The following is a 21,945-nucleotide window of genomic DNA, read 5'->3' as shown; positions in this document are numbered from 1 at the left end:
AATTCTCCTGGGTGTAAAATAGCTGACTAACATCCTCACCTCATTTGTTTCTTCTCTTCCAGGCACCACTGTAACACACAGCCAGATGCCCAATATCTGAAAACTGTTTTCATATATTTTATCTGGATTGTTTCTAGCATGAGGATAAATCCAGTTCCTTTATCTCATCTTCAGAAATGGAAGCCAATGATTCATTTGATGTAGTAAATAAATCATGTATTATAATGCATTTAACATGGGTAATTGAATCAGGGATTTAGAATAGATGAAACACTCATAAATGATAACTGTTTAGTTACATTCTATACTAAGATATTTCCAGCCATCTAAAATATGTCCTAGCCTTTCCCCCTAAATTATGCTATTAACCACTTCTTAGATTTCACTTTCTCCCTCTTGACAAGTTGATTATCCACTATGGGTTTGGTTAGATTTGGCATCATAAATCAACTTTTGAAATGCCATAATATTAAAGAGATTATTATAAAATGTTTAGTCCCTGACAAATAGTAAGATATCACCACTTGAAGGAAAATGATTCTCAGGTGAAAGATAGTTATGAAGTAGAACAAACTTCTTTCTTGGTCTGGACTTTGGGGAGTCAGAACATCTAGACAAATATCCTGACCTGACATTAAAAGCCTGTGCTAAAAAAAAAAAAAAAAAAAAAAAAAAAAAAGACTGTGCTATGTAGACATCCATATGTTCTCCTTCACACAAAAATATTATTGTATTTGTACATTTGAAAATTTGTACAAACAGAAAAAAAAATACAATCAATGCAATCTAGGGCCTTGTTCTAGTTTGCTAGCTGCTGGAATGCAATATACCAGAAACAGAATGGCTTTTAAAAGGGGAATTTAATAAGTTTCTAATTTACAGTTCTAAGGCCGAGAAAATGTCCCAATTAAAACAAATCTACAGATATGTCCAATCAAAAGCATCCAGAGAAAGATACCTTGGTTCAAGAAGGCTGATGAAGTTCAGGGTTTCTCTCAATTGAGAAGGCACATGGTGAACACAGTCACAGTTTCTCCCTTGGCTGGAAGGACACATAGTGAACACGGTGTCATCTGCTAGCTTTTTCTCCTTGTTTCATGAAGCTCCCTGGGAGGCATTTTCCTTCTTCATCTCCAAAGCGCTGGCTGATGGACTCTCTGCTTCATCGTGCTGCAGCATTCTCTGCTCTCTCTGAATCTCCTATTCTCCAAAATGTTTCTTCTTTTTTATGACTTCAGAAACTAACCAAGACCCACCCAATGGGTGGAGACGTGCCTCCCCTAATCCAGCTTAACAACCACTCTTGATTGGGTTACATTTCCAGGGAGATGATCTAATTACATACAGTATTGAATAGGGATTATTCTACATTTATGAAATGGGATTTTGATTAAAACATGGCTTTTCTAGGGTACATACATCCTTTCAAACCAGCACAGGCCTGTAGTCAACAGTAACATTGTGATATGCTTCCACTGAATGCAACAAAGGCAGTCTGTCAACACTAAATGTCAATAAGCACGGGATATGGGGGGAGGTATGGGATTCTTTGCAGAAGAAAAGGAAATGTCTTCATATAGATTATGGTGGTGAAGAATGGCCATGTGATTATACTGGAAACTATAGATTTTTTACTAAGGTTGGGTTGTATGATGTGGGAATAAAACTTGAAAAATGAACAGAGAGAAACGAGTGCTGAGAAAATGTGAAGAAAGTGATGTACCTATTCCCTGTTGGGAGGAAAACTGAGAAATGCAGTCCCTCTAGAAGGTATCGTCGTTACACAGGAGGTTAGGAGTGGGGTTGCCCCCCTTGAGGGACTGGGGAGAAAGGAGGAAATATTAAATTTCCCCATCTGGGGAACTCCTGACATTCTCACAAGCAGTGGAGACAACTGATTCAACAGCCTAAGCCCTTGATCTTGGGGCATGCCCCCATGAAACTTATTCCTGCAAAGAACCTAAGCCTACTCATAATTATGTCTAGTAATTACCTCCAGAGAACCTATTTTGTTGCTCAGATATGTCCACTCTCTCAATGCAGTGGGGAAGGAGAACTTACTGCCCTACCCCGTGCGTGGAACATGAGTCCCTGGAATGAGCCAGGACCCAGCATCATGGGACTGAGAAAGCCTCCTTGACCAAAAGGGGGTTAGAAAGAAATGACACAAAATTTCAGTGGCTGAGAGGTTTCAAATGGAGTCAAGAGCTTATCCTTAGGTTATTCTTATGCATTATATAGATATCCTATTTTAGTTTATGCTGTATTGGATTGGCTAGAGGGAAGCAACTGAAATTGGTTGGATGGTATTCCTGGAGCCTTGACTCTTGAAGATGATTGTATAACAAAATACCTTTTACAATGTGACCACATGATGTGAAAACCTTGTCTCTGATGCTCCCTTTATTCAAAACATGGACAGATGAGTAAATACGGACAAATAAATGAATAAATAATAGGGGTGGATAAGGGATAAAAAAATTGGGTAGATTGCAATACTGTGGTCAATGACAGAGAGGTGACATATGCGAGGTATGTTTTCTTCCTTTTTAAATTTCCTTTTCTGGAGTGATGCAAATGTTCTAAAAATGATCACAGTGATGAATACACAACTATATGATGTTATTGTGAGCCACTGAGTGTATACTTTGGAAGAATTCTATGTGTGTGAAGATAACTCAATAAAAATATATATTTTTAAATTTTTTGCTACTAACAAGATGAAGCCTGAATATGGAACCATGGCCTTGCTATGTGTTCCTTGTGCAACCAAGTTGGGCCTTTATTACATAAAATTATTTGTACTGTAATACAGTTTTTACAACCAAATAGTACCATATATTTTAGAATTGTACAATTTTTGTTCCCTTTCTAAAATTCTTTCAAACTTCTGTGCCATATTTCAGCATCCCTAGAACTGATGAATCTAAAACCTGTGTCGGAACTAGCTTCAGAGGACACCCAGGGGACAGAGTTGGAAACCACATATCTTGGCCTACCCACTTGTGTGTGCTGTGCATGACCTGGCCAGTGTAGCATTGTTTTTAATAGCTTGATTTCTTGAACAATACTTGGCAAAACCCCAGCTCAGCTAACAACTAGCTGAATAACGTTGTCATAAATTATTTAACTGTTCTTTTCTCCATTTGGGGGAAACGATAGAAACTAATTCATGTAGATTTAAAAAGTTAAATATTTTATTATGCGTAAAGTACTCAGTTTTTAGTAATACATAGTGATACCTTAAATTCTGTTACTAAGGATGATGGCATTTTTGCACAAACGGTATTATAATAACTGTCGGCTCTTGGAAATTAAGAAAGATCCCCAGTCACCCTACTTGCATGAGGTTCAGGGCTTCTATGGAGAAACTGACAAAAGGCAGTGCAGCCGGTTGTCATGGTCTGGGAAACATGGAAAATGTAATGCCAATCAACAGAAACATACAAATCCCACAAATGTAATCACCAGCAATAAACTTTTTCGTTGAGGTAGGATATGTTCCATATATATTGAATGGTATTCTGAATGAACATGCTAATGAAAAAAGAAGCATGAGGCCACAATTTAATTGGGGATGGTCTATATATTAAGAGGATGTAAGCTATGGGACAGGTCAATGCTGCTCAGTACTGATAAGCGTTGGATGCCAAGGGATGAAGTTTTAAACTTCATCTCTATTTTGATTGCTGGTTTTCAGTTACCCATACTTTAATGAACGCCAGGACTATTGTTCTTGTACTTTATAATTACAAGTGCATTCTTAGACTGTTACATCTTAACGTGGAAAATACTTACCCCTTAGTCCCTTGATCCTTGTCAATACCAGACCAAGATTCAGGCCACATTTCCCCTGCCACACACTCTCATTTGATGAGGCTATCATCCAGCCAAGTGTCTAATGAAAATAGAAGTTTAGTTTTAGGATTTGAGCTCAGTGTAAAAACCCAGGTGCATGCACCATTGGGGTAGGTGGAATTATGTAGCCCAGAAAAAAGTTCTTAATCCACACCTCTGGGCATGAACTAATTGTAAATTGGACCTGTTGAAGGTGGCATTTTTAAAGCATAACCCAAATAAATAGTGTTGTAGTTTAATTCTATTAATGGAGACTTTATAAAAAGCCATGTGGAGAAGCTACATGGGAGTCAATGGAACCTAAGAGAAAGAAGAGAGACAAAAACATAGCCATGTGATGGAAAGTAAACCAGTATCCTGCTCCAGAATGCCATGGTCTTCAGGAAGAAAGAACTGTCTTGCTGATCTCTAAATATTAGATTTTTCCTAGGCCACAACCCATGAGCAATTAAATTTGCATTGTTAAATAGAGACATTTTTTGGTATTTGTGGCAGTAGCTGGAATTGAATATAACCTATTCTCATCTAAAGGCTCACTCCAATGGCTGAGTTTCCTCAAAGCACTCAGCTGTCCTCTAAACCCCAATGTCTTGCTAGGGTTCCCAAATCTCTCACATATGTCTTCCCTGGCACTTGCTCAGATTAACATTTGCAGTGGGCAATGTGACAACTCAGTTACTTTTTGTTTATTTCATCCCAAATCTAATATAGGCTCTCAAACTGCATTTTAATTGTAAAGCATTTACATATTATGTCCAATCTACAGCCTATCAGTGCTGCTGTTTCCTGCTGCTAAGACTCCTTGCTTTGGTGGCTGTTTTCCTTCTTCTGGGGAGATTTCTGCTCACTCTACAGGTAATATGAGAAATACTGATATTAAAGCTATATTATGCCTTATACACTGAAAATTGTAATTTCAAGAATGTAGGCACAACCTGCATTTTCTTGAGAGCTTCAAAACAGGATTATTTGTGAAAATGGATAAAGGATATAAAGGGAAGGATTTCAATGGCTGTTAGCCATCTCATATAATGCAGAAAAAAATACCTCATACAAGCTTTCCCACATTAAATGCTTACACATTCTACTGCATTTATTGAATATAGTTTGTCAGTTGTATATTGAAGTAAAAATTGCACATCATATGCACATAAAATTTCACAAGAAAAATGTATCAATTGTATGGCACAATCTTGAATATACCAAGTCAATAATATATCCTGAGAATTACCATCTCAATAGATTTCAGATGGAAATCCACTCAGGACTAAGATTGTGTTCCTCCTTGGAGTTCCAGAGACACTAGGACTTCTGCATTTATGAGAATGTAAAACAATACTTAATACGGATTGTCTATTTCCTGAAGGATTATAAATATACTAAATGGAGACATATAGACTGTTCTTCCAGCAACTCAGGCTAGACACTTGCAAGAAGGAAATTGTAATCCTCAGGTCGCTCAGGAGATTCTCAACTAGATTTTTTAAAAAAGAATTATGATTAGCAAGTACATTTGTTCTACTTGCTTGCTATCTTGTCATATTTTTTACTCCGAACAGGGCAGTAGGATAACTAGCCAGCTTTTGCTGTAACCCATAAATCAACACCATGCTTGGGAAAAGAAACGTCAACCTAGCACCTAGAATGCAAGGATAAATGGGGCAGCTTCCCTTTGGGGGGTGTGTCTGGAGATAGAACACATCCCTTTGCAGATAATAGCATGCTAGTTCTTTCCTTACCCGTTTGCTCAGAGCATATGTAGACATTCACTGGAGAGTCCTTGGCTATGTATATGCATTTTATGTCACTTTCCCATTCCCATGGCTGTACATGTTCCCAACACGGAGGGAGGAATGCCCCTTACCGATAACACATAGGAAGGGCATGCATGCAGACGATCACTGTGGCTTCAGAGGGGACCTTCTGCCCATCATGAACTGATGCCCACTGGTAAACCTGATTTTGCTTTGTCTCTTCTCTATGTGATTAAGAGGTGTTCCATGCACTGCCTCAGTAAGTTGAGTCTTTTTGGGAAACCCAAATAGGTTGACAATTCTTAGGTAGGACTCCTGACCTGGAGGTGGTAATAGTTGCCTTTTCTCCCAAGCTTGGTGAAGTAAGACCACCAATTACGCACTCCATGGCTGGTGGAGGCATAAAGGTTCTTCAGCTCTGTAATCCTGGAATTGCTTTAGTAACTTGGGGGATGACAGGCTGACTGAGTACTTACCTCTTCTAGTTCCAACAGGAAAAATGGGACATGAGAAACCCTCCTGTTAACAAAATGAACTAGTATGATGGCTGAGGATGGAGATGTGTTAAATAGGTCTTAGGAAGAGTAGGAAAACTCTATTCTGGCTCAGGTTGCGCACACTCACACCACCAGCATCCACCACCATGTTTCAAGAATCTCAAATGTCTCTTAAGAAGAATCTGAAGGTCTTATGCAGAGAACTCCATCCAGTCCAGGCTGCTAATGGGACCTATATATTATATCAGATTTCAATAAATTCAAAATCACTGATGGCATTAGTGAAATTGAAACTATAAAAATGAGATATTTTTATAAATGCAAAAATTAGACAGATACAGACAAAATCAGGGGACATCATGTGGCTTAGTGCTTCTGTTCACTAAAGGGCCACTGCAATGTCAGATGTGGTAAACTAAATGGAACAGCCTGGGGAAATTAACTACTGATTCCCTGCTAAAACATACTTTTGCCCACACCAAACAGCACAACCAGGACAGAAGCAGAGTTAATCCCATGCCACATTTTGCCCAGGTTGCTTGGAGCATGATAGTGTTCCAAACTCAGGAGAACTTCTGAACAAAATTCCCACGGAAAACTATTCCTGAAGGCAAAACTGCCATTCAGTTAAGGTGATAGTCATAGCTAAATGATTCCACCCTGATCAGGATATGAATGTGATTTTGGACTCAACTACACTGGAGGCATTCATGAGACATGGGCCTCTCCAGTGGAAGACATCCTCTTCCCCTCTTGTTGTCTCTGGGGTTCACGGTGGTCAAAGTGGAGGAAAATATCCAACACACCATATCATGTAGTGCAGCATGAGCACGGAGGCAGACTTGGTTGGACAGAAGTCAGGCAATGAGAAACTTATTTCAAAGAAGGGCCAAACAAACAAACAAACAAACAGAAACTGACATTATCTATCCAGGAGAACACTGCTAATGCCAATGCTACAAGGAGGGAGTCCCTCTGAGTTAGAGGTTAAGGCCCTCATAGGAGTTATAAAGAGCAGGACAAAGATAGCTGGCAAGACTGGAAAGATTGAGAATACTGCACAGCTTCCCTTTGAGTCCTCAGACGGTGTAGAAACGTTGCTAAGTCCTCCCTGTACTCCAACAAGGACAGGGAGAAAGACAATTTCAATTGTGAGCATAATGATTTACATAGGGAGTATGATTTTCTTTGCCATTATTCCACTATTACTCCCTTTGAAAAGAAAAAGTAAGGGTACAGTCATGGTCTCAGTCCCACCAGTAAGTCATCTCTATGCATTTTTAGGGTGGAAGTGCTAAAAGTAAGAGATGCAAACCATCATGTGGCTGCTTGCAGCATGGAATACCACCATTGCTTGAGAGAATATGACCTCACAAGAAAAAATTCAAGCCACATCCATAAGATGATATGTTTGCTCTCTTTTGCCACCTGAAATATCCAAGGCTTGCTGGGTTATTAAAAAAAAATCAGCATTGCTATACAAGTGAGAGAAAAAAAAAAGGAAATTACCCCAACGTATCAGGATATACTGCATACAGGACTGTTAAGAACCACGTTGTCACCATTTAATAGACTAGTCTGGCCCCTTTAAGATTTCAGGAGCCTTGAGGTTAACACACCAAAAATAATAAAATGCTAACATACTGCCTTTGGTCCCTGCTTTACTTAACATGCTGCTTTCCACCTGACTAGTACCTTTTGCTCAATCCCTTTGCTGGACAAAAATTAAGATCAATTTGCATTCATGTGGAATGGCCTACAAGTATAAGTCTGATCTGCTTCCTCAGCGATATTTCAAATACTATGCATTATATCACTAGTGGGTGGGGTAGATTTGCAACACGAACAGTTACCCCAAGAAGTATTTGTCGTCTACTAAATTTATGGGATCCTCACAGAACGCTCCACTGAATAACTGGTTGAACATGTCCTACATATGGTCTTTATTTGATAGTGTAGCATCTATATGGTAGACAATCATCCCTGACAATGCCCAGGGACCAGCCCCATAGGAGCAATTTTTAGAGGCCACTTGTGCTGGTATTTCAGTGTCCTAGGCTACTTAAAACACATAAAATGAAATGAATGAAATGAAATAGGAACTTTATGTTTGGAGTCTAAGAAAATGTCCAAATCAAGGCATCATCAAGGACTTGCTTTCGTCATGAAGACCAGCTGCCAGGTATCCTTGGCTCCTCTGCCATATGGCCAGGCAAGATGACATCTGCTGGTCTTTCCTGCCTCTTTAAGGTTTTGTCAATTTCTACTTCTTCCCTCTATGGCTTTGTCTGAATTTCATTGAACTGCAGTGAGAGGATTAAAAACCATTCAGACTGAGGTGGGTCACACCTGAACTGAAGTAGTCTCATCAAAAGATGCCAGTTTAAATGGGTCTACACCACAGAAATAGGTTAGATTTAAAGACATGCTTTCCTGGGATATAAACACCTTTAAATCACCAGGGTTAGGGTATTAGAGGAGCACACTAAGTGAAGTGAAACAGAAGTCTTTATCATAGGCAGCACCCACCACCCAGAGACAGTCTCCACAGCTGAAAGGTATTTTTGGTTACTAGAGAAAACATGTGCCATATCTGAGCATTATTTTGGACCATCTAGTTAAGCTTATGCACAATGTGGCCACCTATAAATGTGCTCAATGGCAGGCTCTAGAGGCCGTGCAACATGCAGTGGCACACTCCACCACTGAGGTCAATGGAGCTTACCATTCCTATATAACTGAAGGTCTTAATAACTCCTACCTACAGAGATGGGAGTCTACAGCAAGAATAAAGTGCTACTGCAGTGTACAGGTCCTTGGGTTTCAGACATGAACACTATCCAAAAGGGCCAATACATACCACACCCCTTCAAATGGCAGTTTTTAGCCTGTTATTGGGATGTAGTGGAGCTAAGGACTTAACAATGATGTACCCCCAGTGACTCTGAGGCCACAAATGCCCATCATCACATGGATATTCAGTAATTCTACTAAAAAGGACATATTCAACAAAGCTCCAGAAATGGTATATCCAAGAACAAGCCTCAGCAGGACCTCAGGAAGTTAAGTCCACACTAAACCAAGTCTTATTTTGCTGTATGGGGCTAAACAGCCCACTGGCTATGGACCTGCTTTTCCCTTAGCCGCAGGGGATAGTCTAATGATAGTATGGCTTGGTTCACAGACCAAACTGCAATTCAAAGCAGATGAAGTCCATCTGCCCACTGTGGCAATCCGTTCATAGAATGACCATCTTTTCACTGAGGCTGGATGAGGGGGTTCTGTCCAATCAGTTGAACTCCATGTGGTGGTGATGACTACTGTAGGCTACCACAACTGCTACATACTTACAGATATATGGGATCATGTCCAGCAAATCAATGACTGGAGTATAGGAAACTCCTCCAAGTGAGCACAGGGCCTATATCAAGAGCTTCTGAGGTATGAAGTGACCAATTTGTCACCACTGTTGATACTGATTGCAAAAGGCCAACTGAAGCAGAACACAAATGGAAATCCCATGTTGACCAATCATGCACCCAAAAGATTGCCATGACTGGATGCTGGATCCACCACAGCAGGACACAGAAGTCCAACTCTGATGCAAGAATGGGTCAAATCATGAGTTACATTAGAAGAGGCAGAAGCCAAAACACAGCAAAACCATGACACCTGAAAGCAAATTCATACAACAAAGCATGATGAGCTCAGCCATATCAGCTGTGGACTAGGCCCTGCATGACTGTGGGAAGTCAACCACATTACACTGCTCACTCCTAGTCATAAGTTCAATGGTGTCTCATCACTTTAGACAGTTCTCATGCACCACGTGGATGCTCATACCACCATTGCAGCCTTGGAGAAACACAGAGGCTATGTGATCTGATATACAGGACTCCAATCAGATAGACTAATCTCATTAACAGTCATTCAGCCTAGAAATGTGTGCTCCCATTGCACGATATTGGCATTTCATCTTCCCTATGACCTCCAAGCAAATGGGGCAAGAGAACACTGGAAAAGATGATTCAAGTACCAACTACACAAGGGCCTTAAAAAAGAATAACTTATTGGGTAGTACCCCCGTAGTTAAAGCTACTTGGATATCGAACACCACATTCCAGTGGAAGGGGAACAAAACAACATGTCACACAGAAAGAGCAGCCATGGGTGTTAGACCACAAAATTCCCAGATACTGCCAAGCACTATTCCTTTGAAAGGCAACTTCTGCGGTGCTATCAGGCCTTTGTGGAAATTGAAAGGACTACCAAGAGATTACCAACATTACCAAGGTCCTCCTGAGACTAGAAATCCCAGATATGCAGGGTTCTGAATAATAAGAATGTTAACCTAGGCAGCACCCAATGACAGAGTATTATCAAATGGAATTGGTAAATTGAGTACTATACTTCCACAGGTCCACAGGAAGTGACATGCTTGCATGAGGTTGGCAGAGGTGCCCCAAAACAATGATCCTATTGTAATACCAGAAGGCCCTTTATTCCAACCACTGAAGTCTAGAAGGAGCCAGATTCATGGATGTGCCAAATGTGCTAATTATGAGTGGCCCTAATTATCCTGGAATACTTAGACCTAAGCACCTTCTCATACATGTTTACTGCTTCTTGGGGGAAAGTCATCACCAAAGATTTACCAGGCTGGTCAGGTACATTGTCAAAATGCAATAGGAGTATCAAATGTGTGGCAAAGAAACCTTTGGAAACAACTGGTGGTGTGGAAAGGCATCACTTATGTCACTCATGTTGATGCATAGGACAAAGGTACTATTATGAAGAACTTTGGAATGACATAGTAAATGAAGAATACTAAACCTGCTTTTCACATCCAATGAGACTTCTGGTGGGAGAGTGGCTAAGGATGATTCTTGCCTGGAAGACGAGAATAATAGACTTAACCTCACTGACATTCATGAAATAGCTGAATTTCCCACGACTACTTCCACTCCTGGGTGGATTCACCACTATTTCAGCTTGCTAAAGCTGCTGGAGTGCAATATTCTAAAAATGGATTAGCTTTTTTTTTTTTTTTTTTTTTTTTGGCATGGGCAGGTACTGAGAATCAAACCCAGGTCTCCAGCATGGCAGGTGAGAATTCTGCCACTGAACCACCATCACACTGCACTGGATCATTTTTTTTTTTTTTTTTTTAACATGGCCAGGCACTGAGAACCAAACTCGGGTCTCCAGTATGGCAGGCAAGAACTCTGCCACTGAGCCACTGTTGCTCTCTGGCTTGGCTTTTAAAAAGGCAGTTTATGAGGTTACAAATTTACAGTCTAAGGATATAACATTTCTGAATTAAGGCATCAACCAGATAACTGGACTCTGAAGAAAGGCTGCTGGTATCTGAAATACCTGTCAGCTGGGAAGGCACATGGCTGACATCTGCTGGCCTTTGCAACTAGTTCACTGCTTTCTGCTTCTGATTCCAGTGGTTTTCTCTCTCTATCCTGTGGGGCTTAGAGTCTCAAGGCATTTCTCTCTCCAGGTTTCTGTCTCCCTCAAAAATATCCTTCTCTTTAAGGACTCTTAGTGGATTAAGACCCACCTTGAAATGGACAAGGTCACACCTCCATAGAAACAACCTAATCAAAATTTCCCACTCACAACAGATCTGCACCCACAAATTTGGATTAAAAAAGAAAATGGCTTTTCTGGGTTTCTAACAATTTCATGTCAATACAACCACAAACTGGATATGGAAATTAAGACACCAGGAAAGTATGGGTCAAGGAACACAGAATTTCTCTCACTAAATTTAGAGTGTAAAGAAATTGAATTTTATTTTTACTTTTGACTTGTGACATTCCTAAATTTACTAATGACCTCTAGTCTTTTCAAATATTTAATAGTGGTTTCTATATACCCAACCATGTTACCTGCAGACAAAAGTACTTTTATTTCCTTTTACAAGTTTTCTGCTTTTTCTTTCAACTCTGACTTATGCTAAGTCCACAACTGTATTTAAATAATGGAAGTAATGAGAGAAGACACCCATTTCTTGGTCTATAATAAGATCAGTCAATCAGTCTCTCAGTGCTTCAAAAAATATGAGGTGTAGCAGTGAGAAGTACTTTTATGGGTGCCAGTTTTAGTAAGGAAGAATTCAGCAGTCTTTTACAATCACAAAATTAGCTGAAAGGTTTTTATATATACATTCTCTGGATCATAATTTTTCCAGAATTAATTTCCACATCTGGGTAATCATAATGGCAGTGCCAATGGATCTTGCACAATTTGGAATTGATTACTCCTTTAACTATTGAGACAATTCCTTCAGTGGGTTTCTGACCTGATATTCTCTAATTGGTAATTATTGAGAGGCAATGGGAATTATGTGGACCTCACCCTGAATAATGAGATGTTGTGTGCAAGAGACTCCTATCCACTAATAAATATTCTAATCACTGAGATAGAATATTATTTCCTCAATATCAGAAACAAAGCAAAAATATCTGTTCCTACTCTTTAGATGAGTCACTGGTGCAAAAAAAGTCTTATCACTGATTCATTAGAGGGAACCACAGAACCATATACATTACTCTTAAAGACTACCAAATCACATACTTCATACATTCTCCCATTCCTAAACCTATGGTATGTTTGTCACTGACCCCAGTAACTCAACCCTCAAATACCCAATAATTTGCCCAATCCTGTCAAGCATTATCACTCACAGAGACACCATAACAGGCTCACAAATTTCCAATTATGAAATGAATGGCTTCCCATGATTTTACATGGACTACATTCTCCATCATTAAATTTCTGGATCTCCCCTAAAGGGATAGGTATCTTTCCAGTAAAGACTCTTTCCTCTTATTCGGTTTTTTTTTTTTGGTTACTCATAAATTGAATTTCCTTTAGCACACCAATGCTTATATTATACTCTACAACAGCAAAGAGTGACTATATACCTAATGTTTCATGGAAGTGACATTTTAATTAAAGGGGTACATTAACTACAAACAGAATTTGTAACATACAATTTCCCTAATTTGGTTATTGCTTAGAGTGTCAAACTGGACAAACACTGTCCAGTTCCACTAGATTCATATTATAAGTTATCTCAGATATGCTCAGACCATCTACTAGGACTTTGATACATAGGTGACATTCATATAGATCTTCCCCTTTATGAATTCCCTTAAACCAAATGAAATTATACAGATTATTGAAAGCACTACAATAGTTACACATGTTTCTTCAGTATGCAAGTTCTTTGGTGTGTTTACAAGTTAAACTTATAGCTGAAATCTCTTCTATACTCAAAACATTGATATGTGAGTTCTTCCATTCCATCTAAGGTCAGAATATAGACTCAAGGCTTACTCACACTGATATTCATAGGGTTTTTATCAAGTTTGAATGATGTAATGCTGAATTTAGAAAAATTAAGGTTTTTCAGTATGGGTGGTATTCTTATGGCGTTTATCCACTGTGATTCTCTTATGTTACCTGAGGCTTAATTATCAGTTAAAGATTTCCCACATGCTTTATATGTCTAGGTTTTCACTGTAGAGAGAGTTCCATCATGTCCTTTAAGAGAAGAGCAATGAAGGCTTTGCAGCATGGATGACAATCATAAGGTTTCTCTCCAACAGGAATTCTCTCATGCTAAAGGCAGAGCAGTACATAAAGTTTTCCTACATAGATCACATCCATGGGGTTTCACTCCTGTGAGTTTTCTCATGTTTAAGGGAAGAATATAGATTGAAGGTTTTCCCACAAAAATGGCGTTCATGAAGTTTCTCTCCTGTGTGTGGTCTCTCATATTTTTAAAGGATATACTACTGACCAAAAGCTTTTCCACACAGATGACATTAATGGGGCTTCTCTCCAGCATGAGATCGCACATGTCGTTTAAGTGAAGAGCAATGACTGAAGGCTTTTCCACATATATGACAATCATGTGGCTTTCCTCCTGTGTGAGTACTCTCATGTTTTTTAAGATTAGAAGACTGACTGAAGCCTTTTCCACATATATGACATTGATGGGGTTTCTCTCCAGTGTGAGTTCTCTCATGTAGGCGAAGGTGAGCAGAGAGAAGGAAAGCTTTCCCACACTGAAGACATTCATGGGGTTTCACTCCAGTGTGAGATTTCTCGTGAATTTTAAGGGAAGACCATTGACTGAAGGCTTTCCCACACAGATGACATTCATGGGGTTTCTCTCCTGTGTGAGTTCTCTCATGTTGACGAAGATGAGCAGATTTACTGAAGGCTTTTCCACATAGATGACACTCATGGGGTTTCTCACCTGTGTGGGTTCTTTCATGTTGGCGAAGATTAGAAGACTGACTGAAAAGTTTTCCACATAAATAACACTCATGGGGTTTCTCTCCTGTGTGAGTTCTCTCATGTTTTTTAAGAATATGATACTGACCAAAGGCTTTTCCACACAGATGACATTTATGGGGTTTCTCTCCAGTATGAGACTGTACATGTCTTTTAAGGGAAGAACACTGACTAAAGCCTTTACCACATATATGGCATTCATGTGGTTTTTCTCCGGTATGAATACTCTCATGTTTTTTAAGATTACCAGACTGACTGAAGGCTTTTCCACATACATGACATTCATGGGGTTTTTCTCCAGTGTGAGTTCTCTCATGTTGCCGAAGGTGAGTAGAGAGACGGAAGGCTTTCCCACATTGATGACATTCATAAGGTTTCTCTCCACTGTGAGATTTCTCATGAATTTTAAGGGAAGAGCACTGACTGAAGGCTTTCCCACACAGATGACATTCAAGAGGTTTCTCTCCTGTGTGAGTTCTCTCATGTTGGCGAAGACGAGCAGATTTACTGAAGGCTTTTCCACACAGATGACACTCATGGGGTTTCTCACCTGTGTGAATTCTCTCATGTTGGAGTAGGTTATAAGAACGACTGAATAGTTTTCCACATAAGTAACACTTATAGGGTTTCTCTCCTGTATGAGTTCTCTTATGTAGGTGAAGATGACCAGATTGATTGAAGGCTTTCCCACATAGCTGACATTTATGAGGTTTCTCCCCAGTGTGAGTTCTCTTATGTATTTTAAGGGAAGAGCAATAACTAAAGACTTTTCCACATAGATGACATTTATGGGGTTTCTCTCCAGTGTGAGATTTTTCATGTATTTTAAGGGAAGAGCAATGACAGGCGGCTTTCCCACATAAATGACATTTATGAGGATTCTCTACAGTTTGAGATCTCTCATGTTCTTTAAGGGAATAATGACTGAAGGCCTTCTCAGTTAGAGAGCATTCATATGGTTTATCTCCAATGTGAGTTCCATTACACTGACTGTTTTCAGAGCTTTTAATATAGGCTTTAGCACTTTCAGGACATTCAAGTGACTTACTTTCAGTGTGATTGGATGATTGCTCACTGAGAACTTTCCGAAGTGGTTTGTGGAAATACAGTTTTTTTCTCATTTGAATGAATGGTTTTTGACTCACTGTGGATCTGTGAGTGGAATATTCTTGCAAATACTTGCGTTTAGTGGGAGTCTTTTGAATGTGAGATATCTGCTGTGAGAAGTTAGATGAAAGATGATAAAATATTTATACATATTCATTAGTTTCCTCACTAACTTACATATTACTTCTAAAATAATCCTTGACTGATAGTCTCCAATTAAAATCTCCTGCATATTATTTAATATAAACATTATTCTCCTTCATGCATGGAGATTTTCTGTATTACAACATCTCAATTGCAGAGCTATCTGATCAATATAGAACTTCAGGATGTCTGAAAAGTTTATGTAGGTGAAGCATATTTACCCAATTGTCTTTTTATAAGAACTCAGGTCAGAGTTCTGTGTTCCATTTAAATTTTCCTTAAATTCAAACTATCACAGATTTTGGCCAGATTAGCATTTAATCTCAACATTAAATACAGCTAGGTAAATGTACCTGAATCCTAATTTATTGCATCCACAGATATTTATTTGTAAAACTAAGACTCACACCAGTGAAGCTTACCAACGACATGTTAGAAGTGTCATTCCTGCAGGTAGACTGTGTGAATATCATCTCTTGTTTTTTACAGGCACTTTTCATGACTATAAATTATGGGGGGAAAAAACAGTAAATTGTTAGAAAAACTAGGGGAAAAAAATGTTCAAAAAACCCAAATACCCTGCTAGTGTATTTCAAACATTGAAACTTGGCTAGGAAAGAACATCAAATTAAGGAATACTTCAGGCAGAAGAAAATATTATAGGACATTAACAATCAGAAAAGATTTTTAGGATTGAAATATAAGAAAAAAAAAAGAGGGTGAGATGTCAGGCAATTAAAAAGAGGAGAAATCCTACCCGAGTACGATTGGGCAAGGCTCATTATGAGAAAATTTAATTCCAATAATACATGATTATCTCTTCCAAAAAGTCAAAGACACCTGAATACAGCTTGTTAAGTATATGGCATAATGACCACCTATGAAGAAAATTCCCCAAATATCACTGACTACATTTCAGGAATTATAACTCACTTAAGGAAACCTGAAGTTGCTATATCCAAAGACCTTACTCACTAACTGATGCACAAGTAATGCACAGGTTCCTAGAGCTCACCTTGACTTTGGTTTTGTAGAAATCCTAATCCTTCCCTCCATACTTCCTCTCCTTGTGCCATGTTGAAAAGCACCTCTGATTTGAAGACCCGACATCCTGTTTGTAGGAAAAAAGATACCTAGATTTTAGTTCAGTGTAAATAACTGTGCATTATCAAGTCCATGACAAACGATCAAAGAAAAAGATAAGAACTTGAAGGTCAGAAGGACAAAATTACTTTGAACCCAGGACACTGAAAATACTTTTCCAGCAATGGGGTAATTCTTGCCTTTGTTCCAGTAGAGTGGGGACCTATGGTTGTCTTCAGACATGCACAAGTCCAAAGGCAACTGAACAGAAAACACCAACAAATGTTTACCCCATTAGAGTGGGGTCCTCTGCTTCAGTCTTTGTACAATTTCAAAGAGAGAAGGCAGAATTCTTCATGTTCTAAATGGGGAGAAATTCTGTTTCCAGTGATTGATTATTCTACTCAGAAATAATACAATAAATATAAATTCCACTGAAACAATCTGAATTCTATATGGAAAAGGTTACACATGTTTTTACTACTGTTCTGAAACCTCAGCATGCCCCTCATGCATAATAATTATTTCAAAATGTTTAGTCACTTATTAATCTATTGAAAAATTATTCATTGACTGCCCAGCACATACCTAAGTGCTGGAGACCTGAGATTCAAGAAAGACATTAACTTGTGGTCAGGAAGATTAACTTCTATGGGGTTGAAGGAGATATAAATAAAAAATAAGGGGCGGGCCATGGTGGCTCAGCAGGCAAGAATGCTTGCCTGCAATGCCAGAGGACCTGGGTTTGATTCCCGGTGTCTGCCCATGTATTAAAAAAAATAATAATAAAAAATAAAAATAAGGAAACATATTTCATTTAGGCAGTTGTATGAGTTATAAAATAATGTATTAAATAAAATATACAAATATAAACAATCTAAAAAGGCTATACAATAATATGGAGATGATTAGATACTTGAATAAATAGAAGATACTTGAATAAACTGAAAAAATACTTGAAAAAAAGATGATATATGACAGACACACAGACAGAGAACAGATTGCCAAGATAGATATAAATGATGGATGAATTCTGAGAGACTCACCAACTGAGAGCAGATGATTGATATTTTCCTGCATCACTTCTCTGAATAGCTTTTTCTGGGATGTGTCTAATAAGGTCCACTCTTCCTGGGTGAAGTCTACAGCTACATCAGTGAAGGTCATTAACTCCTAAAATATCACAGAAATGTGGGTTCACACAGGGCCTTCCTTACCAATTTCCTGAGGGTGTTACTCAAAATGACAGCACTGAGGATGCACAGACTGTGTATTTGAAGTTATAAATGTGTTTAGAGTTCCAGTAAGATCACTATCAATGTAAACTACCATTTGCCTTTCAGAGACACTCACAGATACATACTAATCCAAATACATAGACCACTGTGGTCAAAACAGCATAGCATTTGAAAGGCCTAACAGAAGAGATGAAAAGCACAATGCAGACCTACCATAGCAGATTTGAAGAGGCAGAAGAAAGGTTAGTGAACTAGAGGACAGGACATATGAAATACTACAAACAAAAGAATAGGGAAAAGAATGGGAAAATGTGAGCAGGGTATCAAGGAACTGAATGACAACATAAAGCTCATAAAGATAGGTTTTATGCTTGTCCCACAAGAAGGAAAAGGGTCAGAAAAACAATGTAGGAAATAATCACTGAAAATGTCCCAACTATTATGAAAGACAAAATTACAGATTCAAAAAGTACAGCATACCCCAAACCAGATAGAACAAATAAACCTACTTCAAAGACAGGTATTAATCAGACTGTGAAATGTCAAAGACAAAGAAAACTCTGAAAGCAGCAAGAAAAATGAGAATCCATAACATGTAAAGAAGCTTGATAAGACTCAGCATGGATCTCTCAGCAGAAATCACAGATGTAAGAAGGTGGTATGATATATTTAAGATAATGAAAGAGGAAATCTGCAAACCAAGAATTCTATATCCAACAAAAGTGTCCTTCAAAAAAATGAGGAGAGTCTAAAACAAACAGAGTTTGTGAACAAGAGACCTGCTCTACAAGAAATACTAAAGTGAGCACTACAGGCAGATAGGAAAAGACAGGAGACGGCCTTGGGGAAGAGTGTAGAAATGAAGATTAGCAGGAAAGATTAAAAAAGAAAAACAGGAAAAAAAGAAAATTGGACATATAAAATCTAAAAGACGAAATCGTAGAAGAAAATACTGCCTTTACAATGTTAAATATGAATGTTAAACTCTCCAATGAGAAGACAAATGCTGCTAGAATGGATTTAAAAACAGAACCATCTAAATGCTGTCTACAAGAGACTCACATTAGATTCAAAGACAAAAACAGGTTGAAACACTGTGCTGAAAGTACTAGCAAAAGCAATGAGGCAAAAAAAGAAATAAAAGGCATCTAACTTGGACAGAAAGAAATAAACCTTCACCATTTGCAGATGACCATATTTTTAGAAAATCCTGAAAAATCTACAGAGGTAATAAAGCCAATAAAAAATTCCACTTACAAAAACAAATGAAGGAATCAAATATTTAGTAATAAATTTAACGAAGTACATAAAAGACCAATACACAAAAAATCAAATCAAGAGAGCCAACAGAGCCTATACAGCCAGAGACCTCTGAAGATGTATAAAGAAAAACGCCTGCAGGGAAGTAACCTGGACAGAAAGCTAGCAGATGTTGCCATGTACCTTTCCAGCTGAGAGAGAAACCCTGATCATTATCAGTAACCAAGAAATTGGTTACTGAGAGTGTTGGGCAAAAGAATCCATGGCTTTTTCCAGTGACAGGACAAGGATAAGAATTACATTCAACTTAATAGAAATCATTCAACCAAGATGAGAGTGGAGTGAAATTAAATTTAAACCGTTGCAGGTAAAATTAAACAATAAAACTAAAAACCCAACAAAATTTTCCTTAGAAAGTAAAAGAGAAATAAAGACTTTCTCAGGGAATTTGTGCCAGTGGACTTGCTTACAAGGCATGTTAAAGAGAAGGAAAATGAACTAGGTAAGAAACTCAGATTTACACAAGAAAAGAAGACCACAGAGAAGAAATAAATAAATGAAGATATAATAATATTTGAAAATTTTTTCTTGTTCTTAATTGATTTCATATATAACTTTGTTAAAACAGTAGTAGGAACAATATAAAGATGTATCATGTTAAGATCAATCAAAAGAAGCTGGAGTAACCGTATTAATTTCAGACAATACAGACTCTGGAACAAGAAAACTTATCAGTGATGTAGAAGAACATTACATGATAAAAGTGTCGATTCCCCAAGAAAGCATCTTCATTCCAGTTTGCTAGCTGCCAGAATGTAATATACCAGAAATGAGTGGCTTTTAAAAGGGGGGATTTAATAAGTTGCTAGTTTACAGTTCTAAGCCCATGGATATGTCCAAATTAATGCAAGTCTATAAAAATGTCCCAGCTATGGCATCTGTGGAAAGATAACCTTGGTTCCAGAAGGCCAATGATGTTCAGGGTTTCTCTCTCAACTGCAAGGGCACATGGTGAACATGGCGAAATCTACTAGCTTTCTCTCCAGGCCATTTGCTTCATTAAGCCCCCCAGGGGGTGTTCTCCTTCTTCATCTTCAAAGGTCAATGGCTGGTGGACTCTGTGATTCTCCTGACTCTGCTCCGTTGCTCTCCTGCCTTCTGAAGCTTTCTCCAAAATGCTTCCTCTTTGAAAGGATTCCAGTAACTGATCAAGACACACGTGGAATGGGTGGAGTAACACCACTAGGGGAACAATCATAAAGCTCCCAAGCAATGTTGAATGAGGATCAAAGGACATGGCTTTTCTGGGGTCTACCACAGACTCAAAGCAGCACATTCTTTAATGTGTTAGTCCCTAATAACAGAGCATCAAAACACAGATGGAAAACACAAACAGGTGAATGAACCTTGAAGACAGTATCTTGAATAAAATGTGAGAAACAAAAAGACAAATATCAGCATGCCTCACTCATATGGACTAACTATAATATACAAACTCAGAGACCTAAGTCAAGAGCATGCGTTATCAGGTTGAGGCCTATTGGAAAGGTCCTAGATTGTAAGCTCTTATAGCAATCACATCTACTCCAGAGTTGGAAACGTTATTTTTAAATTCTAAGATGCTGAACTATTTGTATATAACCTGTTCATTCCTTGGAACTTTGGCTATATGTCTTACACCTGAGACTCCGAGATAGAGCTCTGAAGTTATGAAAATCAGCATTACCCCATAGTGCAAATGTTAAAAAAGTGATCAGACTTTGACTAGAGATATAAATGAAGCTGATCTAGATAGGACTAAAGTAAATCAGAATACAGGATGAAGGATGATATGCTGTACATTTTAAAACTTCAACTTCTGTGTGAAACCAAAGGAAGAGAGGCTTATTTGGTAAAAATTTTATATATTTAGAAGTGCATTATATAATTTAACTTGTATGGTCATTTTACTCAAACACCATAATTTCATGGAATCTTGAATAGGCAGTGAGATCTTGTTGGTTTGTACAGGTTAGTGTGATGCCCCAACATATCCCAGAGTAATTTGGGCAGAGAATAAAAAAATATTTGCAAAGTTCCCTTAAGAGACTGGGAAGAAAGAAAGATATAATATTAAACATTCCCATCTGGGGAATTCCTGATTTTCTCACAAGCAGAGAAGACAACCAATTCAATAAGCTTTTGATCTTGGGGCTCACCCCCGTGAAACTTATTCCTGCAACGGAGAAGCTAAACCTACTTATGATTATGCCTAAGATTCACTATGCCTAAAAGTCACCCCAGGCTATCTCTTTTGTTGCTCAGATGTGGCCTCTATAAGCCAACCTGGCAGATGAACTCACTGCCCTCTCTTCTACGTAGGAAATGACTCTGGGATGAGCTGAGACTTGACATCATGGGACATAATACCCCTCTTGACCAAGAGAGAAGTAAGAAATAAACAAAGTTTCAGTGGTTGAGAGATTTCAAACAGAGTTGAGAGGTTATCCTGGAGTATATAGATGTCCCTATTTAATGTGTATTGGAGTGGCTAGAGAGAAGTAATTGGAGTGACTGAACTGTATTTCAATAGCCTTCATTCTTGGAGATGACTGTATAACAGTATAGCTTTTACAATGTGACTGTGTGATTGTGAAACCTTGTATCTGATGCATCTTTATGCAGGGTATGGACAGATGAGTAAAA

General features: G+C 38.4%; 1 protein-coding gene across 1 annotated transcript in view; it reads right to left on the bottom strand.

Annotated features, from left to right (window-relative positions):
• Positions 1–3,904: 3,904 nt before the first annotated feature.
• LOC143677337 (uncharacterized) overlaps positions 3,905–21,945 on the bottom strand; it is a 63,712-nt gene continuing 45,671 nt past the window's right edge. The window contains exons 4-7 of the mRNA XM_077153198.1: positions 17,809–17,935; positions 16,695–16,790; positions 16,102–16,181; positions 3,905–15,645 (exon numbers count right to left, since the gene is read on the bottom strand). Of these exons, the coding sequence (XP_077009313.1) occupies positions 13,954–15,645; positions 16,102–16,181; positions 16,695–16,790; positions 17,809–17,935 (1,995 nt within the window). The 3' untranslated portion in view covers positions 3,905–13,953. The remainder of the gene's footprint in view (positions 15,646–16,101; positions 16,182–16,694; positions 16,791–17,808; positions 17,936–21,945) is intronic.

The sequence above is a fragment of the Tamandua tetradactyla genome, chromosome 3, assembly GCF_023851605.1.
Source record: "Tamandua tetradactyla isolate mTamTet1 chromosome 3, mTamTet1.pri, whole genome shotgun sequence".
Taxonomy (NCBI): domain Eukaryota; kingdom Metazoa; phylum Chordata; class Mammalia; order Pilosa; family Myrmecophagidae; genus Tamandua; species Tamandua tetradactyla.
Note: the sequence above shows the minus strand (reverse complement) of the source record. Positions and strands in the feature narration are given on the sequence as shown.